The sequence below is a fragment of the Corapipo altera genome, unplaced genomic scaffold (assembly GCF_003945725.1).
Source record: "Corapipo altera isolate COAL_440 unplaced genomic scaffold, ASM394572v1 58, whole genome shotgun sequence".
In the NCBI taxonomy this organism is placed as follows: Eukaryota; Metazoa; Chordata; class Aves; order Passeriformes; family Pipridae; genus Corapipo; species Corapipo altera.
The window spans coordinates 3556518-3583930 of record NW_020884898.1 but is presented as its reverse complement, the minus strand read 5'-3'; the positions used below and the strand labels follow the sequence as shown (position 1 = coordinate 3583930).

At 37.7% G+C, this 27413-nt stretch overlaps 2 protein-coding genes across 2 annotated transcripts in view; both read right to left on the bottom strand.

Moving 5' to 3' along the window:
• Window positions 1-554: 554 nt before the first annotated feature.
• On the bottom strand, window positions 555-24995 carry LOC113949707 (transmembrane protease serine 6-like). The gene is made up of 17 exons (XM_027648636.1): window positions 24918-24995; window positions 24428-24596; window positions 23644-23768; window positions 22700-22767; window positions 21525-21706; window positions 21390-21428; window positions 20423-20639; window positions 17700-17839; window positions 16143-16240; window positions 15090-15202; window positions 14110-14243; window positions 9538-9645; window positions 8379-8498; window positions 7578-7761; window positions 6595-6866; window positions 4889-5025; window positions 555-2230 (listed from the first exon to the last, which is right to left on the bottom strand). The coding sequence occupies exons 1-17, from the start codon at window positions 24993-24995 to the stop codon at window positions 2072-2074; spliced, it is 2343 nt and encodes a 780-aa protein (XP_027504437.1). The 3' UTR covers window positions 555-2071.
• A 1714-nt stretch (window positions 24996-26709) lies between these two features.
• TMPRSS7 (transmembrane serine protease 7) overlaps window positions 26710-27413 on the bottom strand; it is a 30209-nt gene continuing 29505 nt past the window's right edge. Inside the window, 1 exon segment of the mRNA XM_027648804.1 lies at window positions 26710-26948. Coding sequence (XP_027504605.1) covers window positions 26778-26948 — 171 coding nt within the window. The 3' untranslated portion in view covers window positions 26710-26777.

Genomic DNA, 27413 nt, shown 5'->3' with positions numbered 1-27413 from the left:
TCTGAAACCAGAAAGGTTTTTCTAAGTCAAATGAGTTAATGATTATGGATCTCACCATGCACAGGCCAAAGTCCTTATTTTCTTTATATCTGTGAAGGAGTTCCTTAAAGTGTTGAGTTTCTTTCATCTGGGGGAATCTAACTTCCACACTTGGTGCCCTTTTTGCATGTGAAGTACCAGCCCTTCTGACACACGTTGCTGAGAAACTCCTAAATAAAATGAGAAGTCGAGAACTGACCTGAACTTTCTGGGCTAAGCTTTTATCTAAAACAGAACAGCAGGAAAACTGTTTTCTCCCCTAGCCAAGACATCTCTGGTTTCAATACAAGGAGAAGAAACTTGTACCTTTAAATGTGCACTTTAGAAATAGGGTTACGCTAGGCTTAGCTTTACAAAAAGAGGAAACTCCAAGGTACACATGTAGTCTGATTGCACCTGGGGATTAGGGTTTCAGAGGCACAAACAAATAAAACATGTCCACTTGCAGTTTTAGCATGTGTTTATTGAAAAGGAAGATCTGAATGACCAACTAGTCATTAAAGATAATAACCTCGTAAAATATAGGCTTTGAGTATAGCTTATGTTGTAAGTTTGGCAGAAGCCAAGGTAAGGTGCCCAACACTAAAGTGAGAAAGGAAGGAAAAGCAATATCAGTGTTAGAAAGAAATACCTCAGTGCATGCAGATTACAGTGGTAGCTCATTCCAGCATTTTCCCCACATGCTGCCAAGGTGGGTCTAAAACTAAAGATCACATGTTTATGTGCTGCAGAGTAAGTGTGCTCTGTGGACAGCAATGACAGGCATTCAAATTGTCAGCTTCTTTTTTAAACACATTAAAGTTGAAAGCTCAACACTCCCAAATATTGAGCACAATTTAAAGACCACCTGCATGGTCTTAAAGACATCTAAATAAATCTTTTATTAAGCTAAATACCAGTATTCTTAAGTCTCATAAGCAGTTTTGGAAATCTTAAATCAGCTAGATTTGGGATGATCCGCTCATCAGGAGATTATAATTATCAAAACTAGAGTTACTAACAGGGTTAAAGGAATGTGGCTGTCATTTCCTTTTCTACTTTCTTTGAGCCCAAGGATGCATCCAATCACATAAATCTATTTTCCTTTCATGTCCCTTTCAACAAAGTGTGGCCACATGGGCACAGCCCAGAAAGATACACAAAACAAAACTCCTGAACCTGAAATTCTGCTTGCTGTGGACCAAGGAAATCAGAAAAAATAGTGAACCCATGCTTAAAATTCACAATGCATGCCAGAGATGGAGCTGGGGAAATACACCTGTAACAAACTGAAAACATTAAACCCTTCAGTTATGTTGAAATTGTAAAGATAATGTAAGAAAAAGCATTAGAATTTTGTAGTTTAATTAATTAAGAGTGATTAATTCTTTCCATTTACCTAGACATCATCCTCTTCCAGTTCTTTCAGAGAAATATCTTGCATCCCAAGGTTTGTGAGCAATATATCTTGTATTTTTTAAGAAAACACAGGAGAGAACCTAAAAGTTACGGCCCAGAAAGTAATAGTTGGGCAGTGGGAGCATAACTATAGAATGAATTAATCTAAGCTTTGTACACTATACATTATTTATATTTTTGAGAAATATGAAATAATCATTCATGTTTAGAATCCTGTAACATCACTAAGGCAATATACATAAGTTGAATATATATGGAATGTGGCTATGAATATGCAGATATGTGTATGTGGAAACATTTAGATATATAGAGATAACAAGAGACATGGAAGAAGAAAAGACTTGCACAAGAGAGTTTTGGCTGGATTTTTGTTACAGGTTCTAATCCATTTTGTTTTGTTATTAAGGCAGTGCTGTTTCTGGTAATGGGGATAAAGAAGATGAATACATAAGGAACGAGAAGTTGCTCTGGATCTGAACAGTTATTTCTAGGTGATCCACAAATTATAGTTTCTTCATTAAGAAGGTATGTTCTTTCACAAAGGAACAATGGCATTTCCCTGTTATGCCATCAGATAGACTACAGGAGGAAGTGCCTTTCACATGGAGATGATGTGTATTTTCTCCTTGGCTGATCAGTTTGTGTTCTGATGGATCCAGTCATAAAGTGCTGTCACCTTAGTGTACACACCAGGACGATTGCGCCGAGCACATCCTTCACCCCAGCTCACAATGCCAGCAAGATACCATCTATTTCCCTTCCCTGTGCAGGCCAAGGGACCTCCAGAATCTCCCTAAAATGAAGGGAGTCCAGCCATTAGTATACACACACACAAAGCAATGTAACAAAAGTTAGGTTGTTTAAGAACAGTAAATACCTACCTTTCTGTTTCTCAAATTAAAACTTAATACTAGAGTCTAAATTCTGGATAGAATGTACCCAGCTAGACACCAAATTTTTTCAGTTATCTTAATTTGTGGAAGTAGCACACAAAGCAATATAAATCACTGGCAAGAAGTAGTTTGTAAAAGTACCCCTTGTTAATTCCCACTACAGGATTCATAACTCAACACAGCCCAAATGGGAAGAGATGATGATAGGGACAGAAATGTGGAATTCTGCTACCATTTGACCATAAATTGTTCACAGGTTGAAGGCAGAATTCTCATGCTGTGTGTTAAATCGGAGCAGAAAGATACCACACATCCCCAATTAAAAACAAACAAACAACACCCCAAACAAACAACAACAACAAACCCCAACAATCTAAACCAAATCCCCACCCCTGAGACAAACCAGGCACAATTAAGGATTATCATTAGTTTCATAATCAAGATTGTGTCTACATTTGTAGATGGAAAGGAAGGAATAAAGACTAAGGAACACGCAAATAAGAACCCAGTCCTCAAATGGAACATGCAACTCTGCTCAGCAATGTGGGAAAATAAAAAATTCCATTTGGTTCAGTTCACAGGATCCAAATGCATTCAGGCTCATCAATGCTTTTGTGTCCTTCATTGTTTTTAACCTTGTATGTCTTCTGTGAACTGGTCTGTTCACAGAACTCTGAGCAGCTACAGTGCAGCTCCTCTGCAGCTGTTCTTTATGCACACAAGGCAGTCAGCAGCCTTCAAAGTGACCCTGGGATTTGTTTGCTGCCCCCAGTCGGAGCTAAAACATGTAAAAGGTCAGAAGAAAGCCATGTACCAAGAAAAGAGTAATAAAAGAAAAGCCTTCATCATCCAACCAAACAAAATTATCTAGAGATAAGACAACAGAGCACTTCTTCCTCTCTCTCAGGCTGCTGTCCTATGAGCAATTTTAATGATCCAAGAGGCTGATCCCAAAGTGACTTGAGAAAGGAGGATACACAGTCCAGCTGATTACACAGCCTGTTGTGAAAGACTGAAAGGGCGGTATGATGGTGGTGAGAGGAAAGATCCTACACAGACAAACTGAGACCAAAGAAAATCCTGGAGTGCTAAGAAAACAGTGTGAAAGAATAATTGTTTCATTTTTCACTGTAAGTATCAGATCCTCTAAAGATGAAAAGTGTTTGGAAGCTTCACATAACTTGTGCAACACACGCACAGCTTACATGTCCAGGAAGAAATGAACAAAACAGGATGACCACAAGTCTGGAACTACAGTAAGAGGGTTTCAGGGTGCTGTGGGGGTTTCCTGAACTGCCAGTGTCATTTCTCTCTAGCACTGTACAGGAAATATACTAGTGACAGAAAAGAAAAAAATAGCAAAGATGCTACCCAGGCCAAGAACTTAGAGGCCCAGAGGGCCAGCATGCTAGGATTCAAACACAGCATATTGTATTGGAAACTAGCCAGTATGATATATAGCTGAATTGCTTAAAAATGTCCATCTGAAAATTCAAGGGCATTTCTTAAGCAATACATCTTTGGAGGAACATTGCACTCCTAAACCAACATGTTTTAACAAAACAATTCCAAGGTCTAAGGTTATAGACAAACTGTACATAAAGTTAACAAAAATAATAGTTCATTGAATTAGAACTTCGGGACTGCAAAAAAATCCTGCAAATAGTCTATTCCATATAAAGAAGCTTGACCCATTTTGAGCTATAATCTTGCAAAAATTATCCTATTACATTAAAATACTAGAATTTATATATTACACAAATATTATATCAAATTGCCACAGTGTAAAAATCAGTAACACATTTCTCTCCCTTTACACAGGAACTGGTATAAAAACCATGTTTGTAATTTCAGAAGTTGATATTTATCGTAAGTTTAAATACAAAAAAAAGTACACAACGAGTCTAATAACTCAGATGGAGAAAGAAAGCAGAGTCAGGACAACTGAAGTACATCCAAAGAGCAGTTTCTGATTGTGCATATAAATAAGTGAGGTCATATAACTTACGATACAGTGATGTAGTCAAAAGTTGTATTAAAAGGGAACATTGCAGCTACAGTTCCCAAACCTAGCTTAGCTTTTCTGTTTGTATTTCTTTGTAACTATAACAATACATTACTCATCATACTGTTACAATATTTTAGCAATTACACACCCAGACACTAAAAAAGAAAGAAAGAAATTAATACAAATTAATACAGATGGACCTAACTTCATTCCTTTTATCCTTATATTTTTCTTCTACAGTTATATTTCATATAAGAGAAGATGAAAAACAATTCTCGACACATTTGGCCCTTTGTCTTTGCAAAACAACATTTCTCAAGAGTCAGAGATTATCTATGCCAAATTTCCTTCCTTGTTTTGGAGAGCCTTTAGTTGTCATTTTAAGTTAACCATACACTCACACTCAAGATCTCTCTCTCTCTATTACTAATAAAAACAAAAAGAAAAAAAAAAGGAAAAAAGAAAAACCACACAAACAACCCACAACTCTGAACAGCTTTCTAATGAAAGCAAGTATTTCTTTGTAGTTTTTCTACAAGTTACAGATTACCTGGCATGCATCAATGCCACCATTAAGATTCCCAGCACAGAGCATACGTGATGTAATAAGATCATCATACAGCTTGTTGCAAACACTTTGGTTAATTATTCTCACTCGAGCTTCTTGCAGTGTTTTGGCAAAATGACCTAGGAAAAAATACAAATAGTATTGCAGAGGTTAAGGTGGCACAAATTTCTAATAGAGATATCACTTATAAAAACAAAAGAGAATTGCTTCAAGCTCTAAATCTACCCAGCTAATGACAGCAGAGTAATTCTGTTCCCTTCACCTTTTAAAAGTTGTTGTCCACACTACCCTCTGGACGCAGAGGTCTCAATGCACCATCTTTCCATTTCCCTAGTCTTTATCCTAATGAGCCTTTTCTGCCAGAAAGTAGTAAAAGCACCATGCAAACTGTAAAATAAGACTCTACACAGAGTAACTATCTTTGAATGCCATTTGAAATTATGTCCAAAGACAATATGTTGTTATTCACACTATAGTTGTGCTCCAAAAAATGTCCAAGTCCTACAAAATGAAATTAATATGTTGTTTTCAATCCTCTCTAAACTGAGGAATAAAGTTAAAGGGGAAAAACCAAATAATTTAAAAAAACCCAGTAAACCCCAACAAAAAACAGCCTGCAAGTCACACATAATGCTAAGAACTTAATTCTGTTCTATAGTATTGACATAAGTTGTTGTGAACTAAAAATCCTGAGTCATGTTTTGGCCCAAGAGTGTACATAACCTCTTTGATACTTGAATGATCAGAGGAAGTACAGGATTTTGGTTTGTTTGCTTAGTCAGCTTTGAGGTTGGGTTCGGAGTGAAACAGATAGAAAAATATGTTTCTTTTGCATATCATTATATTGAATTTGAATGTTACCCACGTAATTTTGATAAAAAGCAAGACATTGTATCAAGGCATCAATTGTAAAGCCTTTTGCACTTCATTAGGTTGTTCTGTTATTAATGAGATTTAATTATTTTTAAGGCGTATTAAGTAAGCCAGAACTACACAGCCTGGGGGCTTCTGACCAAACATGAGGAACTAGGTCTCAGCACAACTGTGGGGACCTCTGAAGTGCTGAGGGGCTGTCCAAGCCCAGGTTTCAATGCTGGCTCCTGTTTAATGCTGAGACAGGGCCGAGATCCCATGGGCTCCCCCACCTCCCCTCTCCAATTCAATTTGCTTTTTTTCTGCCTCCTTCCTGCAGCATGCTATTTCAAGCACAGAGGCAAAACTCTTCATGGGGCATACATTAAACTGCCTTTAGTTGAGAGACAGAAAACAAAAAACCCTCCATATTTTTGCAATTACTGCTGTTCATGGCCCCCTATTGTCACAAATGTAGATATAGAGACAAATTCTTTCTCTGCAATAGCTACAAGTCACTGTTTACTTTACATGCAAAATACCTATTCACCAGATAAAAAAAGCCATGAGCACAGGTACATTTTTGTAAATCTGTGGTAATTTGGTTTTCAATGATCTGTGACACCTGACTGTGCATTTTGTCACTTATCACCTGCCACCCAAGCAAACATTCAGAATTCACAGACTGCAGCTAAGGAGATTTTTTTCTAGCTTTTTATAGACTCACTAAGTAAACCACAATTAGGGTTTTTTTTGCTTACAAGTATAAATATTTCATTGTTAGAGTTTAAAACTAAGCCAAACTTGCCAGAAGTATATCCAAGAAATGAACATACTATTTTCTTTTATGGCTCCCCAGCCAGTTACATAGCAGACAGTTCCATAAAGAAATACTCTAGAGGTGCTGGGTAAACAAATGGGCTGTACCAGCTCACTGAAGAATACAGGCATCTCCATTTCCAACAGGGCAATGTCATAATCTGAGATAGATTGGTCATACTGTGGGTGGACAATAATCCTTTTGATTGATCTCATAGCTACACGATTGCTCTTTCCATTAATAGTGCGTAAGCCCATATATGCTCTCCATCCCAAAGGAACAGAGTATCTGTAAAGAAAATGTTTTAGAAGATCCCATTGGAAAGTAATGTAGTGTTAGTTCACTCCATTTTAACTACTTTTTGGTATTGGATGAGATTAATCAAAACCGAAGTGAATAGAGTAGAATAGTACTTCAGAAGATAGATGTACTATAATCTCTGCCTCCTAAAACATTAAGTAATGTTTTTACTTGCTATTTTGAAAACAATTAATTTCCTAGAGCTTTAAGATCAATTCCATGCAATGCACCATGCTTTGGGAGTCAGAAAAGCATATTATTAAATTCTAATTCCTCCTTGTTGCATGTAGGAGGTATGTCTTTTCAATTTGCACTGCCTAAACTGAACATCAGTGAGTTTTACACTCAATAAATAGGAACTTTTCTGGAGAGAAAAGGCCGCAGATTCTATTCAGAAAATCACTGCCTTAAGAAAAAAAAAAAAGAAAGAATTAAAAAAAGGGTGTTTACCCTAAATCTAACAAAACAGTGTTTTACCTTGCAGGATTGACTGACAATAGAAACAAAGGAGTAACTTTGAATACTTCAGATTTTTGAAGCCAGCAGAATACAATACTGAGTGTTGATGTACTGATATGTCACAGAATTAAAACCTTAATCAACTTCTCTAGACAAGGAATAGCTACTGCAGACTTTTGAAAGCAACACTGTAAGGTTATTAAACTGTACATACTCTGAGAAAATATAATTTCTTCATACCTCACAGAATCAGAATCCAGGAAGCAGTGGGCAGCAGATATGAGCCACCTGTTGGAAATAACAGATGCACCACATACATGACCTTGTGCTCCCATCTGTAAACTTGCTTGCCAAGGCCACTTTCCAGATCTTGCATCTTCACCTCCAACGATTCTGTTTTTCTTAATCTGGTGTCTTCCACAAGCTAACAGAAATCATTGAATACAATAGTAACAAAGCCCACAAGGTCATTTCACTTTGCCATGCTTAACACAAACTTTTATCTGCAGACCACAAAGCTGTTGGAAAAAAAAGAGTATTTTCTTACTGTGCAATTTGTAAAAAGGTGAGTACTTGCTCCTTCTCACTCAATGGGCAGGTGAGATATAAGCCAATCATTGCTTATCCTCCCTTGTAGCTTTCTAAAGAGGTTAAAATTTCAAAAAGACATTTAGGCACAAATCTAAGCTGGGTTGTTTCTGAAAGTTCACTTGAATATATTTGCACATTTTTCCCTCCTTCCAAACACAGCACTTAGACTGCATTTTATTCAGCTGCAACAAGCGCTAAGACCTTCCAAATACTCCTGGAAGTGTTCATTGCTTGAAATAAGTCGTCACACACAGAACGGATGAGTGGATTTAAAAGAAACCATGCAAAATTCAAGATGTACGTTTTCATACAGATATTGCGGGGAATTATTTTTTTTTTAACTTCCATTTGATTTAATCAATTCTTTATCCAATAGTGCTTGACTGTAACACAAATTCCTGACTCAGTTTCCCAAGTCATAAACTAATTTTTACATAAATGTTACCACACCACAGTTCATTTCATCAGATCCATCTGCACAGTCTCTCTTCCCATCACACTCAGGATTTGGTTTCAGCAAGCACTCTCCATTGAGGCATTTGTATGCATAAGGGGAGCAACTTTTGTAGGCTGAAATAAGAGAGAGAAGATAGTGTCACAGGTTTGGAGTCAGGCTTTCAAATTATTACAAAAAAACCTTGCATGTTCAAGTAGTTGTTCAAAACTACACATTCCAGTCTGCTGGAAGGCACAGCCTGTACTGGTGTAGACTGGTCCCTCTATGGAGAAGGTACAGTGGAATGTTTTACTCTGAATAATGATCACACTCATTTCAGTCTTCACTATCCATGAGGAAAAAGACATAAAAGCATCCAACTGTCTTCACCACCATTTTACTTAACTCTAAACTGAATCAGCTAGGCTTGTCAGATCCATTCTTTTACCTTCACCAGCACTACTGGCATTATGAATTATAAATCTTCACAGCACCTTTGCATTTTTAAGTGAAATAGAGAGAATTGTGGAAGAACTTTATACCTCTCACCAATAAATTTTTTCTAAGGACTATCAAAGTTTACTATGTGAGAACCCTGACACATCTCAGCAATAGGCTTCCATCACTATTGTTCTTGTTACCAGTTGCTTACACCTCTCAACAGTGGGAAGGAGGTTTTTTTCAGCAAACGAAGACATACTCCTGGCTACCTCAAGGACCTAAGATTCAAAGCAAGCCAAGAACTATAATGGAAAAATGCAGCAAGTCATTAGGGAGACATTGGTAGTACCGGCAATGTCTGTAACCATTGTGGATCTACAGTAAAAAGACCATGAATGTGGCAACAGTCCCCAACCTACCATATCTCTCTCCCTTACATTATTTTGTACAGATCTGGCAGAACCTGGGGAAAAAGTGCTCTTCCAACAGGATCACCAGCAAACGTGGTTTGTTCATCTTTCTAAAATGACTATTATCTTGGATTTTGCTTCATTAATTGTCTAGACTCCCCCAAGAACTAGTTAAACTCTGCATGTTTTATTTTCACAATTATGAAACTTTGTGCCATGAAAAAAATTAATTTAGAAATAACACATTTATCCATTAAAATAAGCATATTCCCGCTTCTGCCTTCCACCATCTTTCAGAAGGTAGCTAAAAATATATACTTACAGCAGTTGTTTTCATCACTGTCCTCCCCACAGCTGTCATCTTCTTTACATGACTTATACTGATGCTTACACTTTCTGTCACCACAGTTCAACCATTCTGGATTACAACCTGAAGAAGAAAGGTCTGTAAATGCTTTATAATTCCACAAGCTACAAACCCTATCAGAGGTCACCTCGATGTTGCTGTGCTATCTCTGTCAGACATTAATCTACCATGGTTTTGAGAGCATCCAGTGACAGAGAGACTTGTTTCATTACCTAACTTGTGCTGTGCTCTCTGACCTTGTGCTACCTTCTGGTCAGTCTTTCCAGCATCTCTTCAGTGTTCCTTATCTTCTTTGATGTGCAGTGCCCAATTTGGACACAATACTCTAGCTGAGGCTTTCCCACCAGTGACTGGGAAGATATTTTCAAACTCCCACTTTATATCCTAGTGTGATGCTTAAATCCCCCCCCCCCCCAACAAAAGAAGACAACCAAACAACAAAACACCAAGTACACACAAAACACACAAAGAATACTTTATGACTTTGACTCACAAGTCATCTTTTGAGCAACTGTTACCCCCCCAGCTATTTTTAGCAAAAAAGCAACATAGGCAATCCACTTGTCTATTTGGTTCCCTATGTTCAGATCGTGTCTTTATTTTTCTACATATATGTTCTCCAGCATCTCAGGAGCGTTTATAAATACATCCCTCTTTCTATTGTGTAGCACTTTCCCTATATCATAAGCATCTACTCTAGTCTATCATTTAGATCATGAACAAAAATTATGTGACATTCCATAACAGATATTGGCAGAATGACAATGAAAATATCCTTTCACTTTGGTAATTACTCTTGGCCATTTGTTCTCTGGAAACAGTTTTCTGTATTTTTTCCTTACTGTGTTTTCTTCACTTACTGACAAGCTTGTCACACAAGACAGCGTGAAAGTACAGCTTCTCCTCTATTTATCCTCTCACAGTGGGGAATTAAAACAATATTTTAAAACTACATGCTGGTTTTTAATATTTTCACTGTTTACAAATAGTTTATTTGTTGTGCTATTTTTTTTTTCCTTTGGAAGATTAACTTATAAAGGTTGGTGTAAAATTTCCTCTTGATTTTTTTGTTCTCCCACTCTTTAAAGAGATGCATTACACAGCCTCTTCTCCAGACTTTTATATCTTCACCCACATCCCTCATGTGATCTTAAAGATCACCACCAGTATTTTAGAGAACTTCAGACAGCCTCTAAACTTCGTGGAACAAACTCTTTAAAGAGGACAACAAACAAGAAATAATTGCTCTATCACAATCTAGTTCATCACTGCCATTTGAGCAGCCTTTCCAGTCTTCAGAGAGATTGCTTGAAGGAATGCATGTTCTATCTGCATATCTAAGGACAAGCTAGAAAAATAAGAAATCAATGGCACTAGAAACACTTTTATAGTCTAAATGCATTAATGCAGGACTACACCATGCAGAAATACTAAAATGGCTGTTACATATTGAAGCTAGTGTCATTTATAAATTAAATTGAATGTTGAAAAAGGAAACAATATCTTACTTGGCACAACCTGTCAACGATTTTTATCAATCAGTCTGGATCAAATTAATCAATATTCATCTAAATGGAAATTAGCAAATTAATCTCACATTAACTGCCTCACTCTGAGGGTTGAAAGTGATTCAGCACAGACACATAACAAGTACTGATAGCAAACACTTGTTTAATTTGTTAAGGGAATGTATTCTACACAGGAGCATCTAAGGAGAAGGAAAATAAAGAAATCAAAACTAGACATTCTCTTTAATATTATAGATAAATATTTCCTGATATTAAAATGCTGCAGAAACTAACCTGTGTTACTACGTTCATCTGAAGGTCTTATGTGAATAAGTGCCTTATCAAACCTTTCCCAAAACTAATCTCAGCCTTTCTCCAAGAATTTCTTTCACATTCACTTAAACTACCAACTAGTATAGATGAGTCAGTTGTTCGTTTGCAATAAATATAAAAATGATTGTTGTCTTCCACTTTTTCAGATGTGCCAGGAAAGAAAATTTTCTGTGGAAGAACAAGTAGTCAAAAGTTCTCTTCTTTCTGCCCAAGTCAAATGAAACTTTTTTCTCATATAGCACCATAAGCAAATTAAGAGCTACATCAGATTGAAGGACCAAACATATTTGTCCCACAGTTGTCTTATCAGTTCCAATCTGGGGTAATTTAGTCCTCTTCATTGCTTTGCATGTGATGTCAGTGGGAGGAAAGCACACACTTGGTAGCCAGCAGTGTTTCCATTTTCTCTTCATCACTCCCAAAGTTATTTAGATGATGGCTGGCATTTGTTTTCCAGGTCAACTCAGAGCAGTGCCTGTGATTTTTAATAACTGTGTTTTAATGGGTACCCAACAATGGAAAGAAACTAATCCGAGGTGGGTGACTGCAGGTACTACAGATACAGGACACGAATTTTTATCCCCCCTTTTTCTTACTTCTACAGGTACATCTGACCTAGAAAACCAGTGCTCTCAATACATGCTGCGCTCTCAGATGGTCTTCCACAAATTACTGTAATGACTTGATACTGACACATCACAGCTCTTTTACCCCGCCTGCTGAGTCTTAATACAGATCCTTGTGATCATGACTAAGACTTGATTAAATAACTTTGAGCCATCTGCTTGCTCCTCAGTGCTAGAAGCAGAGCACACAGATAGTACTAGACCCCGACAAATTAGAGGACTGGGCAATCACCAGCCATGTGAAGTTTAACAAGGGAAAGGGTTGGATTCTGCACTTGGGATGGGGCAACCCTGGTTGTGTGTATAGACTAGAGAACAAGAAACTGGAGAGCAGTGCCACAGAAAGGGATCTGGGGTTCTTGGTCAATGGTAAGTTGCATATTAGTCAGCAGTGTCCTGGCAGCCAAGAGGGCCAACCATGTCCTGGGGGGCATCAGGCAAAGCATCACCAGTTGGTCAAAGGAGGGGATTGTCCCACTCTGCTCTGCACTGGGGTGGCCTCACCTTGAATATTGTGTGCAGTTTTGGGCACCACAATATAAAAGAGACATTAAACTACTAGAGAGTGTTCAAAGGAGGGCAATGAAGATAGTGAAGGGTCTGGAGGAAGAGCCATATGAGGAGCAGCTTGGTCTGTTCAGCCTGGAGAAGGGGAGACTGAGGGGAGACCTCACTACAGTTACAACTTCCTCCTGACAGGAAGAGGAGAGACAGGCACTGATCTCTTCTCTGTGACAGAGCCCAAAGGAATGGCCTGAAGCTGAGTCAGAGGAGGTTTACGTTGGATATCAGGAAAAGGTTCTTCACCCAGAGGGTGGCTGGGGACTGGAACAGGCTCCCCAGGAAGTGGTCACAGCACCAAGCCTGACAGAGGTGCTGTGAGGCGTTTAGACAATGCCCTCAGGCACATGGTGTGATTCTTGGGGTGTCCTGTGCAAGGCCAGGAGTTGGACTTGATGATCCTGGTAGGTCCCTTCCAACTCAGCATATTCTATGATTCTAATACAGACTGGGGATTTTCTCTGTTAAAAAATGTGTTCGTAGGCTTAGACTCATCTTTAGCCCGTTTTTGAGGCAGTGACTGGAGTAACCATAGCACATGATATAGTCTGTAACTTTTTCTAGTACAAAGAGACACACACAAGTGGAAGAAGAAATCCCTAAAAATTGTGTTAGTCCTGTAGAATGACCAACCATAAAACCTAACACCTGTTTATAACGAAAGGCATGAAACAAGAATCTTTATCAGAGACCTTAATACATAAATGCTTCTGTGTCAACACTGAACTACATTTGGTCAAGCAAGCTGAGGATCTGAAGAGGTTTCAAACACTCATCTGATATCTTGAAATTGCAGAGAACTTTAGTTACCTAGATGTTAATTGGGTAAAGGAAATAAAAGGCATAGAAAAAATAAGACATTCCATCTTTTCTAAGAAATATCTCATGTAGATATGTGTATCCCCTGAAAATTCCTGTTTCACCCTCAGAAGCCCCCCAAGACCTAACACTGATCCAGAAGTGCATCGACTAGGGAATCAGGAGAGGGCTATAAGAAACTCAGTCATATTTCTGCAACATCTGCTAGCAAGGGGTCCTCTTCAACTGTCAGCGAAAATCTAAAGTGTTTGCCTAAACCTGGAAACTAATTTAGAGCAAGTTGAGTTGTGAATGTAGAGAGAAGTCAAAGTATTCATGGTTAACTTCTGCTGGCAGAGGAGTCATGCTTAGAGGCTCTCTGCCATACTATTTTCATGTTGCAGCTTGGCTATTTTAAGGTATTAGCAATGTGCTATATAATTAGATCCACAGAAATTTATTTTTTTACTACCTATTTTACATAATTATTGATAAAATCTAGAAAATAAGTTTCTTAAAGCATCTTATTCTAAATGTGTACATTTATTTGTTCAGTTAAAGACAGAATCATATTTTAAACATTTATCTCTTGAAATTAGGTTAAGAATAAAAGGCAGGTTGATTTGTATGTGGTTGGCCTGTCAAGCATGGTTTCTCAAAGGTTTGTCCTTAAAAATTAAAGTATGTGCTCAATAACTTACGGTCTGTGTGACTGAAGGCTTTATATTCAATATAAAACCCTCTGTGGGTGACCAGTTCATCAGAATGGAAATTGATTGCAACAGAATAGCCATATTCCCTGTTTCTGTTGTTTTCTGAAGGAGCTTTACAGTATCTAGCAAGGCAAAAGTGAGAATTATTAATTTCTAACCAAACAGACCATTACCACCCAGCTACATCTACTTTTACCGAAAGGTAATGACACCAAAAAGCTTTTAAGACAATGCAGTAAAGATCAGTTATATTTTGGTGTTAAAAACAGCCCGACAGAAGCATTGGAAAGCCTATTTACAAATGCCTTCCACTCCACAACTTTTCTGGAACTAATAGACTTTGAAAAAAAATACAGCAAGATGATCCATGTCAGGATCTGCCTTAAAAATATAAACTGCTTCAAGCATGTTTGATTCCAGATTTCCCATTTAGGTTTGCAAATCCAAGAGCTGCAAATCCAGTGAAGGATTAAATCATACAACCAAATCCAATAGGTGTTGCCTATTATAATATGCACCTTCCAAGAGGCAAATTACTCAGAATAGTGGGGTTTTTTAGCGTTAGTGTAACAATTACAGTCACTAAAGAGTAAGTGGTACAGAAAATGAAAGTTCTGATGGACGCAAGCTCTTCACCCACATCAAGACCACTACCAGGAACTTACAGTTCATCTGCAGCTGCATAAAATCCTGTAGTTTTCTACATTATTGCTTTTAAGGGGAACAAAAGTGTAAGTAAGTGCCTGTAGAAAAACCAGGATGCCTAAATTAATGTAATGACAAATGTTTAATACTAGGGCAGGATTAAGAACATTCTGCTGCTGAAGTTCTTTGGAAGCATGCCAATTTTTTGTTGAAATGTATTTTTCTGCACTATAAGTGGTGAAGCATTTTTTTCTTAAGTACAGTACATTGTGCAGCACATTGAAATGCAAATTAATACCTCAGAAAATAGTGTCTTTACTCACCTAACTCCATCAATTTCTAACCAGTCTTTATCACATTTACTGGACCCTGAAGACTTCTCTTGAATTTGTATTACAAGGATTTTTAGTGACAGCTTGTAGCCAGGCAATGGTGCCTAAAAAGCAAAGGATAAATACCCTGACATACATGTTCAAAAGGTGAAAAAGGCCTGTGCTGCCAAGATGGCAAATCTTTGTATACATATTATTAGATTGAAAGTACTGCATTTCTATTGTGCAAATTAGTGCCTTCGAAGAACCAAAAAAACTTTGCTGATTTAAAAAACTATAGAAATCTTTTTAGACCAAATTTTGGCCAGACTGTGCCAAATAAAGGAGTGTGAGCATTTCTGCAGTCAGCATAAAGCACTGTATCAGAAGTTCATCCTATGTTTGTACTGCCATGTGTTCCCATTCCTTTCGTGAACAGAGATGAGAGTTTTATGCTACAAGCTGCTAATAATTTTCATTGAGCACAAGAAAGGTAGAGACTGTTACCAAGTTATATATGTGAAAAGCTTCCTTTACCAGGGAAAGTAAAAAAGTACTTAAATGCTTAGTGGAGCAACAGACAAACACACTGGGGAGTTGGTAAAAATCATGGGCAGATTTTAAGTCCTGCCAAAGGACTTGCTGGACATTCAGAGCTAACTTCTGAGCCAGAGAAGATCCTGTTTCTGCAGAATTCAGGGAAATACAGTGTGGTATCCACCATATGAAGCATGATTTATATGACCATTTTTTCTTTCTGACATAGAAGAAAAGTGCTTTATTATTATTATTATTCTCTGGCTGGTAGGTGTTGTTGTCTTACCCATTAATTTGGTTTTGTCATGAATAATACTCAAACTTTTAGAAGCTGGCAATGTTTCCCTCCCATAGCTGGCACCTGTACATTGGACAGGAAAGAAATGGGTGCCTGAAAAGAAGTCAGGTGCAGTAGTCCCACTAAGTCTTCTCTCTGTTCCACCCACATCAAAAGTAATTTCTCCCAATTTTTTGTCTAATTAACATAAAACAAAGTCATTGGTACTCAAAAGAGATCCCGGAACTTACTTTGATGATCCAGTTGCAGTCAATGTTTGGTGGGTAGTAACTTGGGTAATAAGGGGAACTCAGTGTCCCATTCCAGGAAATGTAATGACCACCACACACTGGGAGAGAAATGTATCAGCAAGGAACACTGTTATCTCAGCCAGGTTAAAGGGCAGAGGCTACTTCACTTTTTAGGACCCTTCTCTATGTACTGACTTAGAAGAATGGGTTGTGACAGTATTAAACTCACATTTTGCCTGTATTAACAGGAAATCACTCAACTTCCACCTCTCCGTCACACTGGATTTCTCTTATTAAATTACAGCTAAGGGTAAGTACAAAACACCTTTGACCGAAATTTTTAAAAAATGTTCTTTCATGGTAGGTGGAAGAAGCAACTAAATGTGGATGCAACAAACCTCCCCCTTCCAATGTGCTTCTGACCTTTCTGTAGGCATTATCAAAAATTAAAAAGCAATAAGCCCAATGAAGTGAAACCTCTGTTTAATTTCACGTAAACCAGGAAGTTTGTGTGTCAGTTCTCAATCTGAAAATTCATGCCACATTTGAACAGTATTTTTGAGGTTTTATTTTCTACCAAGGACTCTCCTAGATATCCAGTCTTCAGTGCTTTTAGTTCCCTTTAGATAACATCATAAATGCAAATACGAATATAACAGAAATGAAGACAATTTTGAAAATAACAATATTTTGTAGCAAACCCCAATCTAAATATTATTTGGAATGCTAATCTTCAGAAAAATTAAGCCATTCTGGTTAGTAATGTGCATGGGATAGGTATTTGCCTAAGCAGCATCCACAAAGACACAAGCTCAAGTGTGTAAGATTTGGAAAAGTTTATCCCCTGTGATTTGTTCCACAAGTTTGAAAATAGTCACTTGCTTAATTGTCAAAATTCTTTCACTTAGGTTTTACCAAATTAGTGTCACTAAACTTGACCTGGTGAAGCCCCTTCATCTCCTCTACAGTACTACAGTTTATCATTACTCATAATATTTCACTAATCATCCGGAACTCATGCAAAATTCATTAGTACCCCATAGGTTCGGAATATACTTCATAGGTCTTGAGACACTTTTCTTGTACATTTAACTACATTGAACAGTACTTTCAGTAAAGGAACAAGGATGTATTAGAACTGTTTGGTCTTGTTTTCCATTTTCTTTAAACACACATTCTACAGGTTGGGGATAGATTGCCAAAACTGATAAAAGTGCTGTTCTTTGACTGGAACTATCCAGCCTTGCCTAGACATATAGGGTCTGTAGGGCTATTTGGTTGGCTGCTCTGCTGCCACTGCCCAGTGTTTTCCATGTAGCAAGACCAATGTCTGGCAAGTATGGCTTGAGTAGTTATCAGAAGACAAAAAAATATCTCAGACCAAAGGATTCTTCTATTCTTTGTTCAGTTCTCAAACTTTTTTCAAAGTGGGTCAGAATGATAATGCCCTGACTTGTATGCCAACATTCCCTCCCACAAGTATGTTCAAAGCAATATCAACTTTTTTAGAGGCAAAACCAGGAATACATTAGATGTTTGTTTCTATTAATTACTTACTGATTTTAGGAATGGCTTGAAAGTGAGCTTTTAATATGCTGCTTCCTTCTCTTTGGTCCAGTGAGAAGGTAAGCAACATTACGTTACTAGACGAAGTTAAACGTACAACAGAAGGAGCCCAGGCCCCAGGTCCACACCATCTGGAATAGTACACAGAAAAATGCATTAAAAAAATCCCGAATTCCAGTTATCTTTGCTGAGAAACCAGGCAGAAATAACACTGATCCAGTCATCTGCGTTTGTGAAGCATTCCTTTGGCTACCACTTCCCTTTTATTCTTCCACCCAGCTGACAGCACACAAGACGCTAGAGTTTCCCATCACTGAGGCTTAGTCACTCAGGGTGAAAAATCACCCTTGTTCTTGCTTAACAAGTGCCCCAGAGTTTTCAGGCCTGCACAAGCTTCAGAGAGGGAGTGCCAGATCATGTTATTTCAGTAGTGGTAGGGGCACTGGGTAATAGAGGTTAGGTCTGAAAAGACAACAAGTGCCAGCGCAGCAGTGTTGAGAAGCATCTACGCAACAGATAAGCCCAAACATTTTCAATCTATTAACATTCACTTTAGTTTCGTGTCACAAGAGCTATTACACAAAATGTGAAGGTCTATGCATGGAAACTATTAATTCTTACTGATCTTCTACTTGAAACTTGAAAACTTACTTCTATTTGGAATTTGAGATTCTATCTCTTGGATCTGTAAATTCACTCTTATGTTTATTCCGTTTTGAAATCCACAGCATATTTTGGATTTCTTTTCATTAATTGATAAATCCGTGCTAAAAATTTCTAGCAGTTTTCTCTTTTCCTTGCACAGCAAATGAAAGCAATTAAGACAAGACCTCTCAGTAACAGAGTCTTTGCACCACAGCCCTGCCACTGTCACCAATATCCACATTGGCAGCATTAAAATAAAATTTTTGAATCTTAAACTGAAAGTAGTTGTCTTTTGCTTTCCAGCAGGCTATTCCTGGTTCCCATTTCATGTGAGACACTAGATCTGCCTCTCTTGCAGACATTATTAAATCTGTTTTATCATAATAGCTGACAAAACCTTTATAAAATAACTATTTGAGTCCTATCTGCACTGAAACATGGAAATCTTTCAGCATCTTGATCAACCCAGTTGACAGCCTGGCTTATCTTCTAGCTGTGCCTTTTGTCACAGTATCATCAGAGTAGCAGGGCAAGCTATGAGAAGAGTTGTTCACATGAGATGCTTATTCTTACAGTACACCTCACCATCGCAGCTTGCTCACTTCTTTAGTACTTGTCACTGAACAGTTGTACTACCACAATTTACAGAAACTGGTGAGAACTGTTTTAGTCACCATGTGTGACCCTAGAACTAAACATTAGGGAATAATGGCTATAAATATCATAGTTACTGGCTGCCATGGCCATTGGACATATTATTATTAGTTCTATTATGTCTGTCTTAAGCAGCCACTAGCTGCTTTTGGCTCCAGTAGAAAACTAATAGACATATGCAAACCCACACATTTTCTATGGTGGCAAGAAAAGCAACCAAAAAAAGTCAGCTTTTGTTGAGGTATCATTTAGCATAATTTCGGTCACAAAATTCTGTTTTGGTTCTTTGATAGACAGGCACTAATGCACATTCTTGAACTTTGCCTTACAGCTCGCTGCATCAATGTTCTCTGAATATGTTACATCACACCCCTGTGTCAGTTTTGCCGTTTTCCAGGCGCTTCCATGCTCATGGACAGCTCTACATTTGTGTTTCCTAAAAATCTCAGCCATTGCTAATAATGCACAGTGGAGTAACAGTTGCAGCAATAATCCATAATCAACAGCAGAACAGATGCAGCCCAGCATCTGGAACAGGATTCTCCTTCCTAGGCTACAGTCTCAGAGTAAGTCCTTACAAAAACCATGTGTTCACTCCATGCCAACAATAGCAAGCTGTTACGTTTTGTTGCATGAAGAGAGAAATAAGTCTGCTAACAGAACTGAAGAGGACTACCTACTCAAGTAAGTTAAAGCACTACTACAGAAGGGCATTTCAGATTCCTACTGAATCTTCATGCTCAGTTAGCCTCTTCCTGAATGTTCTTACAAAAAACTTTTTAAAAATTCCCTTTTTGAATCTCAGATTCTTAAACTTGTTTATTTTTTTTTGACGAAGACAGATTCAATTGTGTCCATACGTGAAATTTGACTCTGAAAAGTGGGCATGGCCACTCAAGTTTAAATATCATATATCTTACTTATGCAAATGGACTACATGGTGACTGAGGATGGAGCCTTCCATAGGCACAATCCCTGCAACTGGACTACTATAAAACATGTATTTTCTAAAAGTGATAGAATACAATACTATAAAAAGTCTGTATCTTTTTGAGTTGTGAGAGTAACTGCATGAAATCAAATCCATTAAAAATTAGTCATAAAATAGAATAAGCCTCACAGAAATTTATAGCAGGTTCCCTAGGGAAGGGGTCATGGCACCAAGCCTGTCAGAGTTCAAGAAGCATCTGGACAGGGCTCTTAGTCATATGGTTTAGCTTTAGTCCAATGAGGAGCAGAGAACTGCACTTATAGGTGCTTATGGCTCCCTTCCAGCTTTTGTAGGAGGTCTTTTCATTGCCTTATACAATATTTTTAATTAAGTTGTATTTGGAGCCTTACATTTTATCAATTTGGTACAGTTTCAGAGAGTTTCTGTACAGCTCAATAAAACATCTTTGCTGTCTCTATCATACCTGGTAATGATCTTGTTTTGCAGTGGAAGAAGGAAATCATATGCTGATAAGTGGTGTGATGCACAGCTCTCTGGAGTGACACCATGCAAAGTGATAACTACCAGTCTCACCACATAGTTAGAAGGAACTCGCAGCCTCCATTGATAAAAAGACTTTTTGGGATTCATCAGAGTTAGAGTCCTGTTGTTACCTGGCTTGGCATACAGGTCAAAGGATACTGCTATACAAAAGAAGCTAGATCAGTGGCTGAAAAACTGTTAAGTTGAAAGATAAATTAAGTTCTTGGATAAAATTTCAAACAAGGTAGAAACAATCACCTTCCCACACTTCTTGACTACTCTAATCCCTTTTTGCCCTTCCCTTTTCAACTCTATTCTCTTTTCCCTACCAGACTACATCACCTTCTCCAGCTCTGGACAAGCCTCACCACCACCAGCTCATCACACGCTCCACAAGCAGGAGGTGATTTGGCTGCAATTGCTATGATCTCTGTTTCACACCTACTGCTTCCTGCATCATTTTCTCTTTGCCCCTCTCCATGCAATGAGAACACTAAGTTCACAAAGCCAGTCTCAAGGTGTGCTTGATGTGGAGAAATCAAGCAAAGTGAATTAGAGCTCTACACTGTCTTACTGATCACTACAAAACTATCTAATCACAAGATAAGTAAGTGATATATAATTTTGTATAGGTGTTTGTTGGTTTTTTTTTAAAGATGTCAAGGATAGGAACTACAGCTCATTGCAATGCAGTGGGAACTATTAAATTTCAACCATTTTAGTCAGAACATCAGAATAAAAGCTGTAAGGTATTTTCATCCAGCCTCTATTTGGAACACAAGCCAGGGAGATTCCCTAGTTTGGTTTAGTTCGTAGGTCCTACAGATATAAATGGCAAGCTGCCATTTTTCTGTTACGGGATTCCCCCCCCTGCCCAGTGGTATCAGTTGGGATTGAAGCATAATTACCTGATTTTAGCATCACATCATATTCTGTGGAATCTGAAACTGAAATTTATTAACTATCAGCTACACAAGTCAAAGACACAAACTGGAGAAAGAAAAATAGACAGAATAGGAATTAAACGACAGGTACATTGTTACCAAAAAGCTCCATTGTAACAAGATCAAAATCTTCCTCCCCAGAAGAACTGAACAAGTGAGCTGCTTGTTTACTACACATTTCTTTTTGTTCCACTGGGGTTAATTTCTTAAGAGAAGCAACTATGTCTTGTGGTGCCCAGAGTGTATTCCAGTAGTAAGCTCGAAGTCCAAATTCCCCTTCACTGTGAAAGGAAAAAAGTGCATCATAAATACACTGTAATTACTATTTTGGATGTGATTTCCTCTGGTCTACATTTTTGGTTGGCACAGTTTCATAGCCAGTTGAACTGCTGTGCAAAGAGTTGCAGCTGAACACAGTGGCAAAAAGTTCTCTTGTTTAACAATTGCTTTTGCTATACAGTAGAAATACTTCGAAAATATGCTGCTTAAAAGGTTACACACTAACACTGAAAACTACACCTCACAAAATCCTTGCAATAATTTTTATGGAATCAGATGTTTCCTTCCCTGCTGTATAATTATACACTTTTAAGATCATGTTACAGCTCCAGAAACATTGTACTTTTTTTTAATCTGAGATTAGCACCATATGACAACACAATTTTATGCCCATACTTTGATACAACATTTCATACAATTGTTGCTGAAAGAAACAATCTTTATGTGTACATATAGAAAGTATGACCTCAGTGATTCAAAGAGACAATCCATCACACTCCTCCTTTCAAAATGGCCTGTGGACTGACCTTTCAGAGTTTTCAGAAACTACCAGGATAGTAGTAGCCATCTGCTCAGTGTATTTATCCTTCTCACAAGGAGCTTAAGCAGAATGTCTTGCCCAAAATTACACATTTAATTTTTGTTTTGATAGGTAAAAAAGGAACTTCATTTGAATAGACAAAACCAAAATAACATTCTGCAAGTACCAGATTGTTTTTTCAAAAATTAGAAACAGATGAATAGACTATAAAACAATCCATAAAACAAGGAACAATTAATTAGACTTCATTTCTCTCACCGATTCTACAGGGCAAGACAGAAATCACTCTATTAGCTTAACTCAAATATACTTAAGTGCATTTCTACATTTTTAATTCTCTTACAGAGATCTGTATGTTCCTCCAGGTAACTCATTTAAAATGCATGGAAAAAAAAAAAAAGAGAAACACAGCTGAGTATTTTAAATTTGTACCACATGTTGAAACAGTACCTACCTGAAAGCAGCCACTACAGACTTCAAGTAGTACTTTCCCAAGAAGGAAGACTCATATGTTTCTGCCAACTGACAATCAAATGGTGGTAAAAGAAAATGCAAAGCATTATATTTTAGTGCCAATATAATCTCTTATGTTATAAAGCATTTGTCTTTTTCTTCCTTTCCTCTTCCTTACACCCCTACACATATCAAAAGCACTGTCCATCACTTTCACAAAATGTATCAAATAAGCCTCATAATTTTGCATTAAATTCCACTAAAATAAAAAATTGCTTCCAAGTCACATCACATTTCAAGACCATTGAACTAGCCATGAAAAACAAGACTTTAGTAATACATTTATATTTTTGTTTCAGTCTTTAAATTTCTGCCACGTAATCTGGGCATAAACAATTTGTATTGGCGGTGCACAAAGCAGTTTTGAGGCACTAGATTAGCTCTTCTGGGAAATACAGGCTAACAGAGAACTGCTTTGTGTTTAAGGCTGCTGTTCACGCGTACCTAGGAAACAGTATTGATCTCACAAATAGAAACTCATAAGAAGTGCAAGAAAGAAAGCATTGTTGTGAGTGATAAAGAAAAACAAAAAGTCAAGCACTGAATTGGAGATATAATTAAAAAAATAAAGGGAAAAATGTAGAAGGAAGAGAGTTTGAATGAAGTAAAACAAAAACACTCTCCTCTTTCCTTTGAGTATTTTTTCCATAATCTTGAAACCCACAGGTTTATTACCTAGAGAACATTTTCCTTACTATAAGACTCACAGCCCCATCTGTCTAGCTACGTTTCAAAATCTGAAAACTGCCAAGGCACTCGCTAGCTTTAAACTTGCAATTTTGAAGGAAAAAAACCAGTTACGACTACCCGGAATCCCCTCCTCAGTCCCAGTCTGATTCTGTAAAAATATTTATAAATTATTGCTCTATTTATGTGGGAACTTACATAATTTTGGATTGCTTCTGCTTGCAGGAGGAATTTCTGTGATGTTGGATCATTGAGGTCATTTGTGTAAGTCAAATTGGGAATTTCTAGGCTTCCACCAATATAAATGAAAGAGAAAGCTGGAGCTGAGGAAAAAAAAAAAGGATTAAAAAAATTAGCACACCTAATAACATTATAGAAAAACTTCCAGAACAAGAGGCTTGCAGAAGCATGTATTTGTCCTTGGTGCCTGTAGGTATTAATTCTTAGGAGAAACATGCAGTAATAGCCAGAATGCTGAATCACTCTCACTGACAGAGTAATGCCCAGCAGGAAAGGAGAGAAATGAGGTACAGGTTCAGACAGGCATTTTTACTAGGAAGATTTAATTGTTAAGCTTCCCTTTTTTGCAGTGCTAATCTCCTGAAGAGGTATGGTTTTAATGGCTATATGTTGAGATTTGGGAAGGTATATATGTAAGTTAGGTACCTGTCCTGTTTTTTGGAAAAGAGGAATAGAAGATAGACATCTAATTCCTGTTGGTTCTTGGGAAAGATGACAGTTATAATAATGATGGTATTCACAAACAGAGTCAAGAAATTGAGATAAAATGCATACCTTCAATATTCTTGTGCAACTATTCACTTGTAAAGGAACAAAATGCACAACACTTAGCAAAGACATTAAGGAGAAGGGAAAGCCAAGTAGCTTAGGTGCACATTATGTGCTCAGCTGCTTAGTGCAGAGCTTTTCACAGTGCAAAATGTGAACCCAGCATGGTCTGGATGGGATGGGTAACACTTACAGAAAGAATAGTGCAGGACTAGCACGATTACTGTAACTGTTAAAGAAACTACAGATAATATTCCTAGAAGCTCTCTCCTCCAGAAAGACAACTTCATCCTTTTGAAGACATGATACTTTTGACACAAGCCATCTTGGTAGGATGGGTAGTAGCAAACATGTGGACTTTCCTAGAGAATGACATGGGAAGGCATCAATTAGTAAGGCAACAAAGAAGAGCTATTACATTTTAGTATATTTACTCTTTAGTTTTAAAGACATTAAAATTGAGATAATATCTTTCACGTTATCAGCTACATCATGCATGAAACTCAGATTTTTTGGCTGTTTGCTTGCTTAGTGCATTTCAATCTATGGAAATGTGTGCATGGGGAAATGATTAACACCTTCGTTAAGAGCAATTTATGAAGAACAGAGGTCAGTGCACACCAGAGTGGACAAGGAGATCATTTACTATGTTCCTACTATAAAGCTTAGCTGGTGCCTCTTACCTGCCCTGCAGTCCGCTCAGTGTCTGGAGCTGGAATGCTGTACACAGAAGTCCGGCTGGAGGGGAGAGCCCGTAGCATGATGCTGCGACACAAACACTTTCTGACAGACCTACTAGCAAAACCCTAAACAACCCTCACTTCTTAAACATAACTGAATAGCATGCTGCTCTCCCCACCACACACCTGGGGCTTCTCTTATTTCCCCTTTGCCACACTGCTTGAAGTTGGAGCCAGCTGATCTGTGATCAAAGAAGGTTGGGAGGAAAAGCTACCATCACTGTAACTCTTTGTTTGCCTAACTAGCTAAGTAGGATATGGATCCCCCCATTTCAAAACAGGTCGCTTCTTTCAGAAATAATAGAGTACAGAAATAATTTATTATACAATGGAAAGGTCATGCAAGCAATTTACAGATAAAAAAATCCCAGAGCAACATAAATGAGGTAACTTCTAATAAACATCCAGTGGAATCCACAGAAATACTGATGAGAGAGAAGAAATGCTCAATTCCACAGACCACTTGAACTTTCCAGTCTCAAGTTGGTACCAAAGAATAAGTGTAACTGCAAAGTAATTCATGTTCACATTTCCTGTTTGAAAGAAAAACTAGTTTTAAGTCAGCAAATCAACAAGGTGACATATTCTGCATGTAAAATAAGAAAATCAAGGATGTGAGAGGGATAATAACATGTTTTATACATGTTGAAAGAGACACTACAAAGAACAAAACCTTGAAAACTGAAACAGGCCCAAGAAACCCAAGCCTCAGAAAAAGAACCCAAAACAAACAAACCCCACCCTCCAAAAAAAAAACCACAAAGGGAAGAAACAAACCCCAACACAGATCACACAGACTGCAAAAGGGATTAACTGGAAGGTAATCCTCAGAGCTCAGAAATTCAAACTACAACTGCAGACAGATGACTTTGTTCAAGTCCTCTTTTTTCCCCAACAGCCTGTCTGCTACACACACAACCTGCTGATTGTCCCTTCCTTTATGGAAAAGAAAAAAAACACAGAAAAAGCCTAGGAGAAACAAACCACTTTTGCATAAAAACTGTATCAGGACCTTTCAGAAACATCAGTTTTACTTGGCAAGGACAAGATCATTACAATAACTTACATCATTATATTTACTCACCTTCTTAAGGTTGCCTGAAGCTAAAGAATTCAAATTCTTAGGTGGATGAACTTGAATATGAAGAAATGAAGGCAGGAAATTGAAGAGTTAGTAGCTCCAAATGACACGGTTAATTAAATGAAAGCTGGAGGAGGAATAAGCATGGAGCAAAATCACTACTCTTTAATTCAAAATTTCTGATCTTCAAAAATTAGGGCCCTACAGATTTGAAAGGATTGAGTTCACCTTCTGCAACCTCTATTCTTCCTTTTGCCTGACAGCTGTTCTTTGTGGAGAAGACAGAGAAAGTAGTATTTGCAAGAGTGCAAATAGTTGATTGCTGCTCCGCAGTTACTTCTGTATTGGCCTTACACATCTCAGAAGAAAGGAGTGACTAAGCCTTAAGCTCTCTCTTTAAGTGATCAATTGTATCTTCAGTTTCCTGACAGAGGATTGCACCTGCACTTAGGTGGTACCTGGAAAATGAATGTAAAGTGCCAGAAGTTTATTATTGCACCTCCTCCTGTGTCTCCAGATATCTGCATAGAACAACCACCACAAGGAAAAGCCTCTTCCTTATTCATGAAGGTTTGAAAAAAGGCTAATTATTACTTCCATATGTGAATTCCAGAATCAGCAAGAGACCCGCAAAGAAATTCCACCACTGAACAGTTTTTCCAAATATGATTTTTAATGAAGATATCCAGGACATGTTTTATTCCACAAAACCAGTTTTCACATTACAAGACTGAAGGCACATATTTGTGAATCCATGGTGCAAAATTTGACACTCTTGTGTAGACACCTGGGAAATTTGGTCTTCCACATCCATAACCCCAGCTCACTATGCCAGTCAAAAACCATTTTCCTTCTCCATTGCTTTGACACGACAATGGTCCGCCGGAATCACCCTAAAAATAATAGATTGAATTGTATGTGTTTACAATGAAATATAAGAACTAGGGAAAAGCCCACAGCAGGTGTTTTGCCTGAGCAATTCCAACAGTGATTATAATTTCATATTTACATAGTTCAAACCATCGATACTTTGTTATTTGTAAGCAGATGGATTGCACAGTTGTACCAAAGTTTGCTCTTTCACAAGAAAGAAGGCTAGCTCTCCTTCTCTAAAGACACTAAAGATATCACTTTTCATGGACTAGATTTGAAATTAAGTTTTTTTTCCTAGGTTCAAACTCACAGCTAGACCCCAAATCTGCTCCTTACTATGTATGTAAATTCATAAGTTACACATGAACAACTCAAAAAATAGTAAGCTTTTTTTTTAAAAAAAAAGATAAATACAATAAATAAAATATTTAATAATTATATAACTTCTCTCAAATTAAAGGTAACAGCTTGAATCCCTCAATTGT